Source organism: Festucalex cinctus, chromosome 3, assembly GCF_051991245.1.
Source record: "Festucalex cinctus isolate MCC-2025b chromosome 3, RoL_Fcin_1.0, whole genome shotgun sequence".
Taxonomy (NCBI): Eukaryota; Metazoa; Chordata; class Actinopteri; order Syngnathiformes; family Syngnathidae; genus Festucalex; species Festucalex cinctus.
Genome location: NC_135413.1, coordinates 18,585,607 through 18,602,528, shown reverse-complemented (window position 1 = coordinate 18,602,528; position 16,922 = coordinate 18,585,607). Strand labels below are relative to the sequence as shown.

Below are 16,922 nucleotides of genomic sequence, written 5' to 3'. Positions count from 1 at the left end.
TTTTATAATCTATTTGGGAAAATCTACTTGGAACCGAAAAGAAGCAAAAACTCTTCTGTGGTGAGAAATAGAAAAATGATAAAATAATAAAAACAAACAAGAGAAACGGTCCTAAACGAGGTAATGGGACTTCCTAATCAAGTCACATGGGGCACAACATTTAACCTAATTGTGTAACCAATTTGTAGGCATCAATTTGTACACTCTGGTTAATGTTGGAAAAATTGCACTTATAGATAGATGCATGGTCTCACCCCGGGTTTTCACCGGTTGCGGTTGCGGTGCGGTTGCGGTGCGGTTGCGGTGCGGTCCGGCGACGCAAGCAATTAGATTCCATTCATTCGAATGGTGCAGTTTACACCGCTTGCGGGTGCGTTGCGTGTCGACTGCGGAAGGCCTGCGGCGTGCCGCAAGCCTTCCGCAAGGATAGACCTATTTTCTATTTTTGCCGGACGCCGCAGCGGTAGGCCTCCGGCAAATGGCAAGCTAGCACAAAACACATCGAGCGGGACAGGAAGACCGAGGCAGTTTCAAAATAAATTTCCGGTTACCTTTCAGAATAAAACACTCGCCAGCTCCTATTTCGCAAGTTTTTCAGCAAAACGTGACGTGGGCGCCGCCGGGCCATGTGCTCATTCACGGTTTAGACACCAGCGAACATGGACGATGAGAGGTTTATATTGGAGGTGGAAAACCACAAAATAATATATGACACGGCACATCCCGTTTATAAGGACTGTAATGTATTGTGAGTTTGATGTTCGCGATTGCTTGTTGTGCCCGTCTCGCTTGCCGTACTGAGCGGCAGCCGGACGGGGAAGACAGAAATAAAGAGTGGACCCGCACTGACCCGACTCTCGTTATTAATATACTTTACAAGGACAACAAAAAAAGGATGCTGCATGGAATCTCATAGCAGAAGAAGAAGAAGAAAATGTTAAATCAAAAGAAGTCCACCTCTCGTTGTGAAATGCCACATGATCGCGCGCGCGCGGTCCCGCGAGACACGTTGGGAACTGGGCGGCGACGGAGCTGCTGGACCGCAGCTGTGCGGAGCCGGTGTGGATTGACAAAAAAATTGACCCGTCCGGAGCACGCAGTCAAGACGCACCGCACCGCAACCGCACCGCAACCGCATCCGGTGAAAACCCGGGGTGAGTCTCACAGGAGCCGACCTGCTGGCTGGAGAGGGGCCTTTTTGATTGCAGCCTCAGAGTGCCGTTGTGAGAGCTGCAATCCGTTTTCACCTTTGCAGGGATAAAAGCAGAGTGTTTGTCTGAGCCTGTCACAGAGCGATGGCGCCGTGAGGTTGCCGTGTGCTGACGGTCAAGCCGGCCGTGTGCTAGCCCTCTGCTAGCAGCCGTGCCAGATGAAGAGGGGACACCCACAGAACAGGGGAGCCAGAGCCAGATGTGAGAGGGAAGAAGAAGAAGAGTACAAAAGAGAGCGACAAACATGAAGCCTGCCTTTTTCTAGTGGGCTACTGCTAGCATCTTCACCAGGGGTCCGTTCTCGGTTGACACAGAGGCGAGTTGGAAAATTACCAGGTAGAATTTTGACTTTTGTGAAGAATCATCAGATTGAATTTGGATCCTGTTAGCCAAAATTCTAAGGTCAAAATTCAAACAATGCAAACACGTACAGTGGAACACATCAAAGGAAATGTTACCTAGCTTACTAACTAACCTAACTGTCAAAACGTGCACACAAATGAAAATTAAGTGGAGGATATGCCACTCAAATGAACATCTTCACGATACTTCATGGACTCATCATTTCAAAAATGACAAACATAACATTTCATAATGCATTGTTCTGTTGCAAAATAAGGGTCCTGAAAAGGTTTTTACTTTTTTTTCTTCTCAATCCAGAGCTGTGGGGGGTGAGACAGAACGTCTCTGAACGAGGACAAGCAATATACGAAGGGATTTATGAATAAAGAATAAAACCAGTCATCATATTATTATAGCAAGCCGTGCCGTGTGGTCTTCAAACAGCAAAGCTTTTTTTCATTGAATGCCTCAATTATTCAGCTTTAATAGCCACTGTCTCGACAGCCTGCTCTTCTTCTTTCCGGTCTGCAAACTAAAATCATTATGTGCTTATTTTAATATGATTCCACATGCAAATATCCGGAAAAAAAAGTTGTTGATATTTGGAGCATTAGATTTTTACAGCCAAAAATTGTCTGCTTTTACATACCACAAATACAAGGGGAAAAAAGTCCATTTGTTATTTCAATTTTGCATCAATTAGCATTATCAATCAAAATCAATAGCAAAATCAATCTTGATCTCTTATATTCTGCTGCCACCTTCTGGTTGTTTTTGTAATTACAACCATTGCTTCGCCCGTTGAGAGGCTGCATTAAAGCCTTCTGTATGCTCCATCATAAAAAAGAAAAAAGAAAAAAAAGAAAATGTATAAATGCGTCATTGGGACACTTAACACATTTCAAATAGAACGTATTTATACGTTTATGGGAGCAAATGAATTAAAAACAAAATTTCAAACTACCTAGGGAACTGAGTTTTGCAAAGTCGCATTTTAACAACCAACCGGCATTGTCAACATTATTGACTCATCACCATACATTATACAGGATGAAGCTCAGACGCACAGACAGAGTCAGATGTCTTGCTGAGACTTCATGGATATTTTAAAGGTCTCCTCCACAAATAATTGCAATGAATTTTTCATGAGGGTACATCGGAACGTGTGTATGGAGGAGTTACGGAGATAATAAAGTGGCATGGTGTAACGATTTGAAACCAGAATGAATATACACTTGAATGTATTTTATATGTATTCTGTGTCTCACTGTTTTTAAAATATGCTTTGATGGAATTAATTTATTTGTTTCATTAGAACACTGACTTTCCCACAAAGGCCACAAAGAACATCCTCATGAGCATCTGGTCATCAGCTTTCGAGAGCAGGGCTGGAAGGTGACGTGTGTGCCCGCTGAAGTAGGCTGTATAGGATTTGTGGGTCAGTCACTCCACAGTCCTCAGCGAACTGAGCATCACGGGATGCAGGCAATAACCCTTTTAAAAAACGAATATTGGCAATATTTTGGTTTTATAAGGCCATGTAAGGACGCCCAATAACCCGAGTATGCTCTGTTTACGTGGCTTTGCGCCTAACAGGTCAAAAGCCACCTTATTTTCACCTCAACTCTGGCTTTACGAGTAGCCTGCATTGGCAATTCACAATGGTGAGTTTGTGATTGGTCTTAGTTTGTCATAAGGTGTGCTGCTCTCTTGTGGAAAAAATGTGCAATAACTTTGGTAGCTTGCTAGTCTGTTATCTTACTGCACTTTCTTCTATGTTCATCACATCACGTCGTCTTGTTGAAAGCTGATGTATGTCATAACAAAAGGGCCTTGAAGCAGACCGATGCAGCTGTAAATAAACCGGACACTCGTAAAGCATTAATTATTCATAGTGACAGTTTGGATGTAAATCCAACAAATTATGCAGTGAATCAGAAAGAATCATGAAAAGGCCATAACATGGAAAATCATGGATTCATTTGTAAGATTTGCTAAATCTGGCAATGAGTTTAGACCCACCAAAAAGGCTACAATTACATTATATACAAATAATTAGGGCTATCACTATCGAATATTTTTGGAATATAATTTTTTTTTATAATTCTTTTTATTAGAAATGATTAATCAAATAATCAGATAACATTTGATTTTGCATAATGTGGATTAAAAAACAATAACAACTATGTTTCCCCAATGCTGTTTCTTAACCACTTTGTTTTATTTTTTTTGGTACTGTTCAGTGATTTAAAAAAAAACATACACACACAAACAAACTATTACTTTTACTTTCACTTGAGTATAATTTTTGAAAACCTCATGAAAATAATTTCCACATGAGTGTAAATGAGTATAGCCTACGCTGAGCTCCCACTGATGGGCTAAACTGCTATGTAGGTAGAGAAAACAGCAATTTGCTAACGAAGTTTAGATTAGCAGCAAGTATACATTGTGTTTACAGTTTGCCTGTTATGGACACACGTGCTCACTATAGGTATAGAGATTGTAGCCTACTTATGCTAATGTTAGCTGTTGATTAACATTTGAGTTAACCCGTTTGATAGATAATAATATACGCCTAAGAAGATTATTACAAGTACACCCATTGTCTGCGTAAAATTGTGGAGGACCAGATGTGCATGAAAAAAGATTCCAGTGCACAAACGGGGGGAATCAGCGTCAAACCGGTAACATTTTCCAACGGGAATAAGTCATGCTAGCAATGTAGCAGCCATGGCTGAGGTTTGTTTTGGTTAAACAGGTGATGGTCGGGTATGAAGTGAGGTGACATTCAAATTCTGCTAGCTGTTACAAAACGGCATACACCCTTCTTTAATGATGACTGTTTTCAGTTGCTGTAGCCTACATCTGCTTTTTGTGAGAGTTGAGGACGTGTCATTTACTCTATTAGAACATTCATATAAAACACTGACTATTCAGCTGTTTCACCATAATGGCTCTTTCTCGCTATTTCCTACTTTGCTTGTTTTAAGGTGCACCACCCCTTTTCTTATTTTTATTGCTCATACCTCAAAAGTGCACACTCCAAGAAAGGGTGGGCATAAAGGGGGGAGTTACAGATGGTCAGATTGGCGAAGAGAGGGAGACTGAGGGGCTGGAATCACATAAGAGCATCTGGATCCAAGAACCACTGGCCTCTAAGCAACAACTAAACGAGAAACAACACAAAATGTGCTGGAGCAACACAACAGAGCAGAGTCTTTTCTAAACCCAGCAAGACGAAAAGGAGTGGGAAGAGCATAATTTTCTCAAGAAATCTTTCAGCACAGCAGGACTATTATTGTTGCACATTCAAACCCTGAGGATTACTGTTTTTTGTGTCTTTTCAGGCAAACTATTGGATGGAATAATTGGAAAAAAATCTGATTGAAACTTGGCAATAGATTCAGTGCTGATTTTTTTTACGTGGGAGTGCAAATAATGTCAGACAGAGAGTTTTTTGTCCTTTTGCTATGTGTTTTTGTCAGCGTGAGTTCAGTCAAGAGTCAGGGTTCCCCCCAGGATGCCTTTATACTACAGTACCTGGAGAGGAGACTGGCTCAGATAGAGGTAAGAGTGGGATTTTAAAAATACATATATATATATATATATATATATATATATATATATAGATGCAGTATATAATGTATATGTTCTCCAACCCGCCTATCTTCACAAGGTTGGCAGACATGCTGGAGCCTATCCCAGCTGTCTTAATGCGAGAGGCAGGGTACACCCTCAACTGGTCGCCAGCCAATCGCAGGGCACAAATTGACAAACAGCTATTAACACCTGTGTGCAATGTAGAGCAGGGTTCACCAAACTTTTTAAAGAGTGAACTACTTCTTGAGTTACCAGTGTCATCCATCCATCCATCCATCCATCCATCCACTGCCGCTTATTTGAGGTTGGGTCGCGGGGGCAGCAGCTTTAGGAGGGAAACCCAGACTTCCCTCTATCTTATGAGTTTCATTTGTGAGCAAATGTTTTTAGTTACATTTTCTTTTTTACAAACAGTAGAATACACAATGGCAAAAATACACAAAACACAAAACATACATATAATCCAACCGCAACAACAGATATACACATACCCCTTCCCCAATCCACCCCTTGGACCTCAACAATTAAAGGCGCAGTCTGCCGGATTCACTCAGGAAAATGCACTTTTTAAATACAGGATGTACACACTTTAACTTTCTCTCAGTTTACACATCTGTGTTTATGTTCATCTTTGGTGGTGATTTCGTCCTAAACCCCCCCCCCACACACACACCCACCCACCCAGCCTGTATTCTGCCATTTTGTGTTTGTTTTGTAAACAGCGGGACGTTTCTCTGGAAAGACAGTGTTTACACCCTTCCAGCCAATCGCAGAGCGGGGGGTGGCATGTCGCAAACGGGGCCAGGTGAACGTGTCAGCTGTGTGACGTCACTCCCGCGGAAATTTGAAAGCACGCACGGATTTTTTTTTTCTTCATTCATTCATTCACACACATAAGCTTCTGTGAGTGAGTGAGTGAGTGAGTGAGTGAGTGAGTGAGTGAGTGAGTGAGTGAGTGAGTGAGTGAAAAAATAATAATAATCCGTGCGCTCTTTCAAATTGCCGCGGGAGTGACGTCACGCAGCTGACACGTTCGCCCGGCCCCATTTGCGACACGCCAATGTAGGCCCTACTGTAAATATAACAAAAACTATTTTTTGGGGATGTTTTACATTATAGATTCAGCTCTGTATTAATTAAAATGTTCCTCTATGTAATTGATGTCAGGAGCGTCTGAATCAATGTGAGCAAAACACCTTGAGCGTAACCCAGAAGACCTACGATGTCTCCTCAGAAATGAGAGGTCATCTGTCCACCTTGAATGTTTTGAGGTATGAATATCACTGAACAGTTGCCCATATGATGAAGAATTCATATGTATGTTGCACCAAGAAACATCAGGATTTGTTGAACCAGAAGTGCGTGAAATGAGATGTGATTTTCCCCTTCAGATCAGAGGTGAGGAGCCAGCTGGAGAGCATCTCTACGCGCGTTGAGCGAGTGGAGAGAGAGCTGGAATATCTCGAAAACAAGATGCCCGCCCAGAGTGACATTGAGATGGAGGAGGCACTCCTTGAACAACAGATAAAAGCAGCAGAATTGGACCAGCTCAAGAGGAAAGCTAAAATCAATGTGGAAAACGGTATAGTCATATTTGATGGTAGAGTATTTAAAGAAATAGGACATGTAGGCACATAATATTTGCAGAAAGGGAAAACCGTGGTGTCTTCTGTCATTTCCAGATTGTAATGTTGCCTTGAGTGAAATTAAGTCCCTTAAAATTATGAAGAAGATGGGAGATAACGCAGGGTCCTGGTTCAAGGACCCTTTTCTTGGATCAGCTAAGGTATGTATTCAAACGCCATTTTTTTTTTTTGTCCTTGTTGTCGAAGCATTGAATTGCTGTTGGCTGACGTGATCATCACAGAACCAAAGTGAAACAAGTTCACCCTCATTAAAAGTGTGAAACCACAATAATGTTGGCTTACCTCAAGTCTGATCCAACTTAAAGGTCTACCTGCTGAGTGGAGTACGTAACAACACACTACTGGAGTACGGATCTCTGCAAAGCTTCTCGGACAGAATCGCTGTTCCCCCGGTTAAAGTGAGCAGGCTGCCTTTTTCATGGCAGGGAACGGGCCACATGGTCTACAATGGATTCCTCTACTACCACAAAGCAGACACACTCAACCAGATACTAAAAGTGTGTTAAGTATATTCATCCTAATACACTTTATGTGTTGTTCTTTCAATGTATTTGTAAAACACTCAAATTCCTGCAGTGGTCCAGTAGAGGGAGTGGATAGATTGGCAACAGAGGTCAAATCCTGGTTCCTTTTAAAGTTGCAGTGGATTACATAACTGTGTGGTTCTTGGCTGGAGACTGAGTGCACTACGAGTGAACTCAGTCATTGGGGAGGATTAGTTTTCCTTGTTTCTTTGCTATCAGTAATATTTGAGGCCAGTAAATAGCATTTGCCAAAACAAACTTCAAAGACGTGAATCTAAGTGACCTCAGAGCTGACCTTCCCTCATCAAACAATATAATTGAGTTCTTTAGGACACAAACTATCACGAAAGACGGTCTGGCAGGAAGTGATTAAGTTAACTCTAATCTACATAGCATATCTGCTTTTGTAGTTAAGGTGATAGGACATGAATATCAAACGAGATGAGAAAGGAGAAATTTTGTCTTCATTAGAGGTCTTGTGACTCATGCTGTGTTGAGGTTGCTATACTCCTATTGCAGTTATTGACATACAAAAAAAAAGCACAAAAAAAAGCAAAGATGTATAAATTTTCAAGTTTTGCTATCCTCATCGAATTGGTGCATACAGGATTCTTCTACTTAGCATTTAGGTGAACGCGCTCATTTCTGCCATTTTCCTTCAGGTTGACTTGTCGAACGGCACAGTGGTGGACAGCACCCTTCTTCCAGGTGCTGGTCGCATCCCGGTGTACAGTTTGAATACCAATACCTACTTGGACATGGCTGTGGATGAGCTAGGACTTTGGGTCATTCATGCTGACCCGGAATATGGAGGAAACTTGGTTCTAACTAAACTGGATAAAGGTAGAGTACTACTGTATATGCATTGTCCAAGTGGCTCAACTAATTCTGTGTGAAAATTCTTAAAATTAAAATGGCTCTTTTCCTCTTAGGATTTAAAAAAAAACAAAAAAACACACAGCTGTTTCTGCTATTTAGCTGTAGGGTGACCAAACACCCTCTTTTTCCTAGACATATCAATTTTTCTACATCCCGTATGGGCGTCCAGGGTTTTTATAAATTTATGAACCTGTCCGGTTTTCATTGCGGAACAAATGGGAGGCGGAGTGCATCATGTTGTTAAATACAGTCAGATTTTTACGTACCTCACTTCCTGGGTATTTGAAAAAAAAAAAGCTGCTAAGCTGTGTTGGTGGCCAAGATGGGTTTTTTTTTTTTTTTTTTTTTTTTTTTTCACTGGTATTACTGTGTGTTTGCAAATTGCAGAAGTGGTCATGGTGTGGGTTCAACCCCCTCCCTTAAGAAAAAAAAAGTTGATCGTGGGAGCAAAAAAGTTGAGCTTAGAACATTGTCATCATATATTCATTTTTGCTTTATTTTCTACCCATACAAGAGGAGGCATATGTTAAAATTATTATAATGTATGGCATCTTTAAGTAAATTTTGAGTATCATTTACATATCTCAAGGTCGGGCCGAGTGTCCTCTTTCTTTGGAACTCAAAATATGGTAATAGTAATACCTAGTAATAACATACTAAAAACATTTTTCCACCACTCAGTACATTTTGTTTGCCAAACTACACATGTTTTTGGTTAGCAACACACTTTGTGGCGACAGAATGCTGCATGAGCTCCACAATAGCTTGGCATCATAGCAGCAACATGTAACTTGTCAGAAAAAAGTGACATCTGTTGTGCTAGCTCTAGGCATTATCTGTATGAAAGAACCACAAATGTTTCACAAATTCTCTAGCCATAAATTTGTAACCCTTTTTAAGAGCTTACTTTCTCTGCCATTTTGTTCTTTCTCCAAGTAAAGTTGGAGTAGGGTTGCTTCGACACTATTTGTGTTATCACTTTAAAAATATTTTACATAATTTTGATGATATAAAATGTTTAAAAAAAATAAAAATAAAAAAAGACAAAGACTGACCCATGAACTGTTTTGTCAGGATAAAATTATTTGGAAAATTTTTCTCAGAATAATAAAGCAATTTGAACAAGAGCTCCTCTCATACTGTGTAGCACTTTTATAAAAATAAACATAATCATTCATGACATTTGCCTTTTTTTTCGTCTAGGAAACCTGGCATTCGAGTCCATCTGGGACACACAGTGTAAAAGTCACGATGCTGAAGGAGCATTCATAATATGTGGGACTCTTTATGTGGTCTACAACACGCACTATGGCGGACGGTCAACTGTACAGTGTCTCTATGATATTCACGACACCATCCACAGGTTGGCCTTCAACTCACAAATTTACATCAAGTTACATCACTTACATCACCTTATGTAATGACACATCCTTCCCAACCATTTTCTCTTTCCTGTGCCATCGACTGGAAGTTCTGAGAGTCCCGTGCTGTTTTTTCCAAAACGCTACACAAGCCACAGCAGCATCCACTACCACCCTGGAGACAAACAGCTATATGCCTGGGATGATGGCTACCAGACGATATATCAAGTGGAGACAACCGCCAGTGATCAAATTACAGCTGAATGACAGTTTGGCTCAACAGTGATCCAATTATTACACACCATAAGTATTCACACATTAAGTACATGTAAATCATTGTCTTTTCTCATGGTGGTTTGCTGCCTATAAGGAAAACAAATTTTATATCACAATAATAAACAGCATTAAATGGCATTTGTGTTTTCATTTCAGTTTGAGAAGTAAGTTTAGACTATGCCAAAAAGTAGTTTTGAGCAAGAAGCCCATAAGCTATTGAGGGTCAGGCCAAACTCTTCATGGTCCTCATCTGCCCACACAAACCACAATGTGTTGAAATGACAGTAATGGCAATGCTGCATTTGAGTGCTGTCGAGAAAAAAATACAGCTGTAGACATGTTTATGTAACTGTTTACGTAACATACAAAAAGACACAAGTAACCCAGATGATTTTTTTTTCATCCTGATAATAGCTGCAGTGCAGCTTGTGACCACCAGATGAGGATGCAATGCAATTAATAAAACACAGTTCAGTTCCTGTTGTATGAAGCCTATTAAGAGGACGTCGAAGAAATAAGAAAATTGTTCAACGTGAATTATATAATGTTCTCTCCATTGGTGGCTTGTCCTATCAATGCTGCTATCATGCTGCACCACTAGCTTGTCTAACTTATTATTTATCCTACTTTGAAATGTACAATTACTACTATTAAACACACCCTAAAACGCTCACTGATCAATAGTTTTTGTCTCCCTTTTTCCTTTTGAAATATTCCCTGAAATCCAATTGCCTGAAACTTAATTGAAAGTTCAATATCATTACGTATTATTACTACATTTCTCTGGATTCAAATGTGGACTCATGCACAGGTAATGTACATAAAATGCCATTTGAAATTTTTTACAATCTATCAACCTGTCTGTCATATGCACTTTTGTTAGGGATTAACTAAACGAACTATCAATATGTGTATTGAAAAGAAAAGAATTAAATTCTGTTCGTTTTATCTCTGGAAGAGTCAGACGTCACTAGAAATGTCAGCTTTTAAAAGATTGTTATAACACATTTTTTTACAAATCTTGTTCTTGTACTGTACAAGTAATTTTAGTAAGCTATCTTGTTTTGTTCTTTTCAGGCTGCAGATTTTGAACTTTGAATCGCTACTGGCACCTATGGTCGATAAATGAAACCCGCAGACAGAGGGCGGGAAATTCAAATCCAGTCTGAAAACTATTGGTACGAGGCTTGCAGGAGTACCCATTGTGAACAGCTAACAGCTAACTAATTAGAAGATGTTACACCCATAAATGGTCAAATAAAAAGGCTATTGTAAAGATTTTGGGCACATTATTACAAAGTGCAGCTTTAAGTGTTGACGATTCGATTCGTATCACGATTCACAGGTCACGATTCGATTCGATACCGATTAATCCCGATACGAATTTATACGTCGATTGTTGCGATTTTTTTTCATTCAAATTTAGAAAATACTAATCAGTAAGCTTGTAGAGTGTAAGATTTATATGAAAATGTATTATTTATTTATCTGAAATTTCAGTCTTATAGAGGTTGTAATCTGTTTCATGTTTGAACGGCATTAAAATAAAATATTAAGGCTTAATGTTCCGTTCATATAACATTCTTCCATGCTCAAGGTGTGAATCCTAACCCGAAGTCAGACGTTTTGTTGAATATTTTTCCATTAAAAATGGAAGTTTAAAAATCGATTCACACACACTAAAAAAAAATAAAATAAAAAATAAAAAAAGGCAATGATGATAAGACGTTAAATCGGTAAGACTACCGAATGAACAATTCTGAGCTCTTAAAAAAAAAAAAAAAAAAAGATTTTTTTTTTTTATTGAATCGATTCGAGAATCGCGCGATGTAGTATTGCGATATATCGCCGAATCGATTTTTTTTTTAACACCCCTACTTTAAATTATGTAAAGCACAGTTACCTTGTGTAATGCGTTATATAAATAAACATTGATTTTGGTGGTAAATGGGCAAGATGATTGTATGTTTTTGATCATTTCAAATTGTCTCAGGAATACAGAAAGGACATCTTTTCCTTTGAATATTGGAATGAATTAGAAGTCTAGATCACTTATGCTAACATGAGAATCTGTTGCACATTTCACACACACATTTCTTACGCACGTTATTGACATTGTAATGTGGGTCAAGCACTGAAATAACTTAGAATGCCACTGCTGCTCCAACATGGGGTGTATGGTTCTGCGCTCTATTGCAAGTTTCTCCTTTGGAAGCCCTTGTAAGATGGCAAACACTGTGCTCTGCTGGTCGGAGTTAGACATTGCAGCCTATTACAGCATTATTGTCCATCCATCCATCCATTTTCTTGACCGCTTATTCCTCACAAGGGTCGCGGGGGCTGCTGGCGCCTATCTCAGCTGGCTCTGGGCAGTAGGCGGGGGACACCCTGGACTGGTTGCCAACCAATCGCAGGGCACACAGAGATGAACAACCATCCACACTCACACGCACACCTAGGGACAATTCGGAGCGCCCAATTAACCTGCCATGCATGTCTTTGGAATGTGGGAGGAGACCGGAGTACCCGGAGAAGACCCGCGCGGGCACGGGGAGAACATGCAAACTCCACCCAGGAAGGTCCGAGCCTGGACTCGAACCGGAGACCTCAGAACTGGGAAGCGGACGTGCATTATTGTAATATTTTATATTTCCTACATTTTTTATGTTTTTTTTGTAAATAATGTGGAGTACAAATAGTTGTAATGATTCTATGTTCAACGCTATCTTACAGTATAGTTCTTATGAAAGGTTGAATTCTTTCTAAATTCTTCAGTTTGCAGTAAGCAGGCCACGGTTAGTTTAAAACAATATTTAAAGAGCAATCATAATAATAATCAACATCGGACAATATGAATAAAATACATTGTGATAATTTTATTCCAACATATTACTTCACTCATGCGTGTCATGTCCCCGAAGAACACGGCAAGATTGGAATCATACAGCATTTAGAATCTCATTAATATCAATCAGTTCATCAGGCCTCAGCATGTTTTTGTATCCTAAGAAAGGGAGGTTTCCACAATGTTTTTTTTTTTTTTTTTTTTTTTTTGGGACATGTTTGTATTACACAGTACGCTGAATTATTTTCTTCAATAGTAGCTCACGCGGCTTTCTGCCGGACGTCTCTGTGGGATTCCTTCTGCATTGAATAGAACAGTGACATACATAGACGTGTTTTGTTGATGTGAAGCTGTCGTTATAGCAACTTGCAACGCCGGGTTATTGGGTTTGTGTATACAGTGCAGAGAATTCTGAGGACGTCCATCCATCCATCCATCCATCCATCCATCCATCCATCCATCCATCCATCCATCCATCCATCCATCCATCCATCCATCCATCCATATATGTCAGTTAGTGTCACACCAGAAATTGTTTGTAACATTGAATCACAAAATACCCTTCAATATTATAATCACCAGTCACAACTCTGGTGTGCCAACGGCTTAGTTCTGATTGGCAGCTTTTCTAATCGTGGTGAGTCAACCCTAATGGAAACAGAGATGTCTTAAAGTTTAGGATGTTTACCACGACATTCTGTTCAGATATCCCACACATGTATTTAGTGCTTATTAATATTCACTACACCAGTTACAGTTCCGTCCGGTTCGTCAACATCCTCATGGTCAGCCGACACTTCTCATAAATGCTACTTCTATTGTGTCCTTTGTACCAACTCTCTTTCGCTGTGCCTTCTTTTTTTCTCATCCATTTATCCTCACTGACAAATTGACACCCCCATTTAAACGGAGGGGTTGACATGATATTTGTTTGCTACTCACTGACTCGGTTCCATTCAGTTTTATTTAACCCCTTTTTAGCTTTTTACCCTGGATTGGCTGGCAACCAGCTCAGGGTGGAAAATGGATGGATGAATGGAATATCATGCATTTGACGTGATAAATTATTAGGCACCCTCAAGCGGTTAGCATGATATGAGCTGTGGTACTGGATGCTTAGTGGTGTTCACTTTTACATTTCGTCATTCATATTACAGGTGCAATGATGAATCAACAACAAACTGATTTATTGAACTTATACTACAAACTATTTCTTTTACTGTTGTGGAGAATAATTTGTCGAAAATACTGAGAAGTGCAGTATTTGTCAAATGCATGGAAGCTGTTTGTAGTTCAAAGCCTTTACTATTGAAATTTTGTGTTGTGAGGGAAAATATTTAAATTAGAGCTTTCAGTATGTGTACCAGTTGTGGTTTTTAAGCGCAATAAACACTAAATTAAACAAATCACAAGTACAACCTGTTGTCAAAATCCAAATTCTTTGACACATTTGAAGTTTCTTCAAAAAATTAAAACTCTCATAATAATTCATTTTCCTGCTATCTCATTGTGTTTTTGAATGAGTAATTCAGTAACTACTTCAATTACTTTGGGGAGAAAGTAATAGTTATATTAAACAAGAATATATTTACACAACACAGCTCCTAATGCATATCCATGTGTGTTTATGGCAGTGAATGTGCGCACGTGTTTTTGTCTGTGCTCCAAGAGACTGGGAATACCAGAATGAGTCACTGGCTGGTGGCTTTAGGGCTGTGTTTGATAACACAGCTGGGAATGCAGTGAAAAGAGGGGGTAGACAGAAAAGCCTGGGGGGGGATGCATTAAAAATTATTGAACATTCTCAAGTGGAAGCTACAGTTTATAATGTAAGCATATTTGAGAATAGATTTTTCTTTTAATGTGGCTATGGTAATTTGTACTACACGTTCTCTGTGTGTGTATGTAGATACTATATGTGTGCGTGTGTGTGTACTCAATGAGTCATATTTGCTGTTCAAGTCTGCCAGAAAACCCCTCTCAGCATCAGGCAAATGTAACCTGATTCATTCAGTGTCATTCAGGCAGCATGTTTCTCACATTCATTTTCATTACATCTTTGTCACTGAGAACTCTATGCTGTTACAACATTACTATACATTGTGTGGGACAAGTTATGATTCAGGATGAGTGTTTGATAAAGTGTCCTTGATTGACTATGGGTATAATTAACAATTAACTGAACGACTGTTTTTTAAATTGCACTGGTTTAGCACTGTGGTTAGCACACTGGTGCTACATTTCTGTTCTGTTACCTTTCTTTAATTTCACTCATAGTATAAAGAAAATGTACTTAACAGTTTTTTTGTCCATTCTTTGGCCTTTCTACCTTGAGATCAAGATTAACCTCTAGCAAAGTGATGGAAATGCCAAAGTATGAAGAAAGGATCTGCGTATGATCCAAAACTTGCAAACATTTAGGCTCTCAGGTGACATTTCAGGATGAACTTAAAAATCACTGCATGTATAATCTTTACAGGTAAACTTCATTTGACCTTTGAAATGCCCGTCCAACTCTGTTCAGCGTTTCGGTACTTAATGCACAACATGTTCCCTAACTGTTTTCTAAACAGTCACATTTACAGATGTTTGGTTCCATCCTCTCTCACATTTTTACATCATGGAACCGACCAAGATAACAATTGATCAGTAGTTGTGGGCCATTGCAAGGCTTCAATCAAGATGTTCTAAAATTGACAGGGCCACTGATGTTACAGTGCCAGACTCACATTGACAGGTTGCAAAGGAGATGGAGTACATTCAGAGAGAATGGAAGAGTCGCAGATTGTTTCTTCAATGCCAGCTCTCAATTTTGAATCATTTTGCTTTTGTTTTGTTATGGCCTCCGTAGAACAAATCAATACTTATCCAGGTTATCATTATCATGGCCCATTGTTGGCTCTATATTACATCAATTAGTTCTACAAGAATGTCACCTCTCTAACCTGTACAAGGATTCTTTGCTGGGCATCTGCTCTACCAAAGACATGTAGTTTGACCTGTCTTTGTCTAATCTTAGTACTTGTAATCCCTCTTTAGTTCTCCATCTCCATTTGTGTCTTCTGTTTGAAGTGGAATTCCTGCTGCTTGACCAACCCAAGCCTTAACTTCTCCAATTATTTTAGATGTGCTTTGAACATTTAAGCATAAGAAAGTGTTTTAAAGATCCCACATAATAATAATAATGATTTAAAAATGCATCTTTCTGATATTAGCTTTTTTTTTTCTTTTCTTTTTTAGGTTTTTTTAGTTTTTTTTCCCACCTATCCAGCATTTGAACTTCACCGAAAGCTTCGATCATCTTGCCTGTATTCCCCATGCCTTGTGTCTTAAGCAGGGTACTTACTCTTATATGACCCCAACTGATCCCTAGCCACAAGGACTGTTTTTGTCCTAGTGCTTGTTCTTGCTGTCTGACCCCCTTCCATTTCATAGGATTTGTGTGTCTCATGATGATGATCATCATCATCATTATTATTAAATTAACCCCACTTTCATAGCATCAACCTTGTGATGAACTATTTATCTCAACATTCAGTCTCTGAAGAATTATAGGACCTAACTGCCACCTTGGTATGAACTTTGACCCTGCACCAGTTCTTTCGATACATTGAGAACTCGTGAATGACAGAGTGTGTCAGGGGTTAAATCTCACGGCTCACTCAGGATTAGGGACGACTAGACCCACTCATGAACATTATGTGCCAATCCACTCCATCACACATCTTTCTTACTGATCCTGTTTCCTCATCATTGCTTCTTTTCCCTCAACTACAACATTCTCACCTTGTATAAACTTCCTTGTGTGTTAAAGTAAACTGGTGGTTTTTGGTGTATTGTAATGCATTGACATTGATGAGCAGGCGTGACGTGGCTGTTGCATTCTGATCAATGAAAGTTTCAATTTCTGATATTTTTTCCCAAGCAAGTTAAATTGTGGATTTAACGTGACTACGGGGAAGTGTGTTGATGTTGGTGCATAAACATGGTACCCATGTTAACTCTACACTAATGGCAGCAGTAATTGCAGGTTTAGTCAGGTTTGGTGTCTTTAGAGTATTTATTCCCCCTCCATAAATAATCAGCACTGGGTCATGCAGCTCACTTGATGAATGGCCTGCTAATTCCACACTTACAGTAATGCTTTTTACATTACACACTCACTATTGCAGGTGTGCTCCAAAGACTCCCAGATGCTTCACACCAAGGAAAGCACCTAAAAAAAAAAGACGATA

The 16,922-nt window shown here is 39.5% G+C and overlaps 1 protein-coding gene across 1 annotated transcript; it reads left to right on the top strand.

Moving 5' to 3' along the window:
- Nucleotides 1-4,681: 4,681 nt before the first annotated feature.
- On the top strand, nucleotides 4,682-9,980 carry olfml1 (olfactomedin-like 1). The gene is made up of 8 exons (XM_077518053.1): nucleotides 4,682-5,123; nucleotides 6,324-6,427; nucleotides 6,548-6,738; nucleotides 6,839-6,942; nucleotides 7,108-7,299; nucleotides 7,989-8,169; nucleotides 9,409-9,568; nucleotides 9,677-9,980. Exons 1-8 carry the CDS (start codon nucleotides 4,995-4,997, stop codon nucleotides 9,831-9,833), a joined length of 1,218 nt encoding a protein of 405 aa, XP_077374179.1. The 5' UTR covers nucleotides 4,682-4,994; the 3' UTR covers nucleotides 9,834-9,980.
- The last annotated feature ends 6,942 nt before the right edge of the window (nucleotides 9,981-16,922 follow it).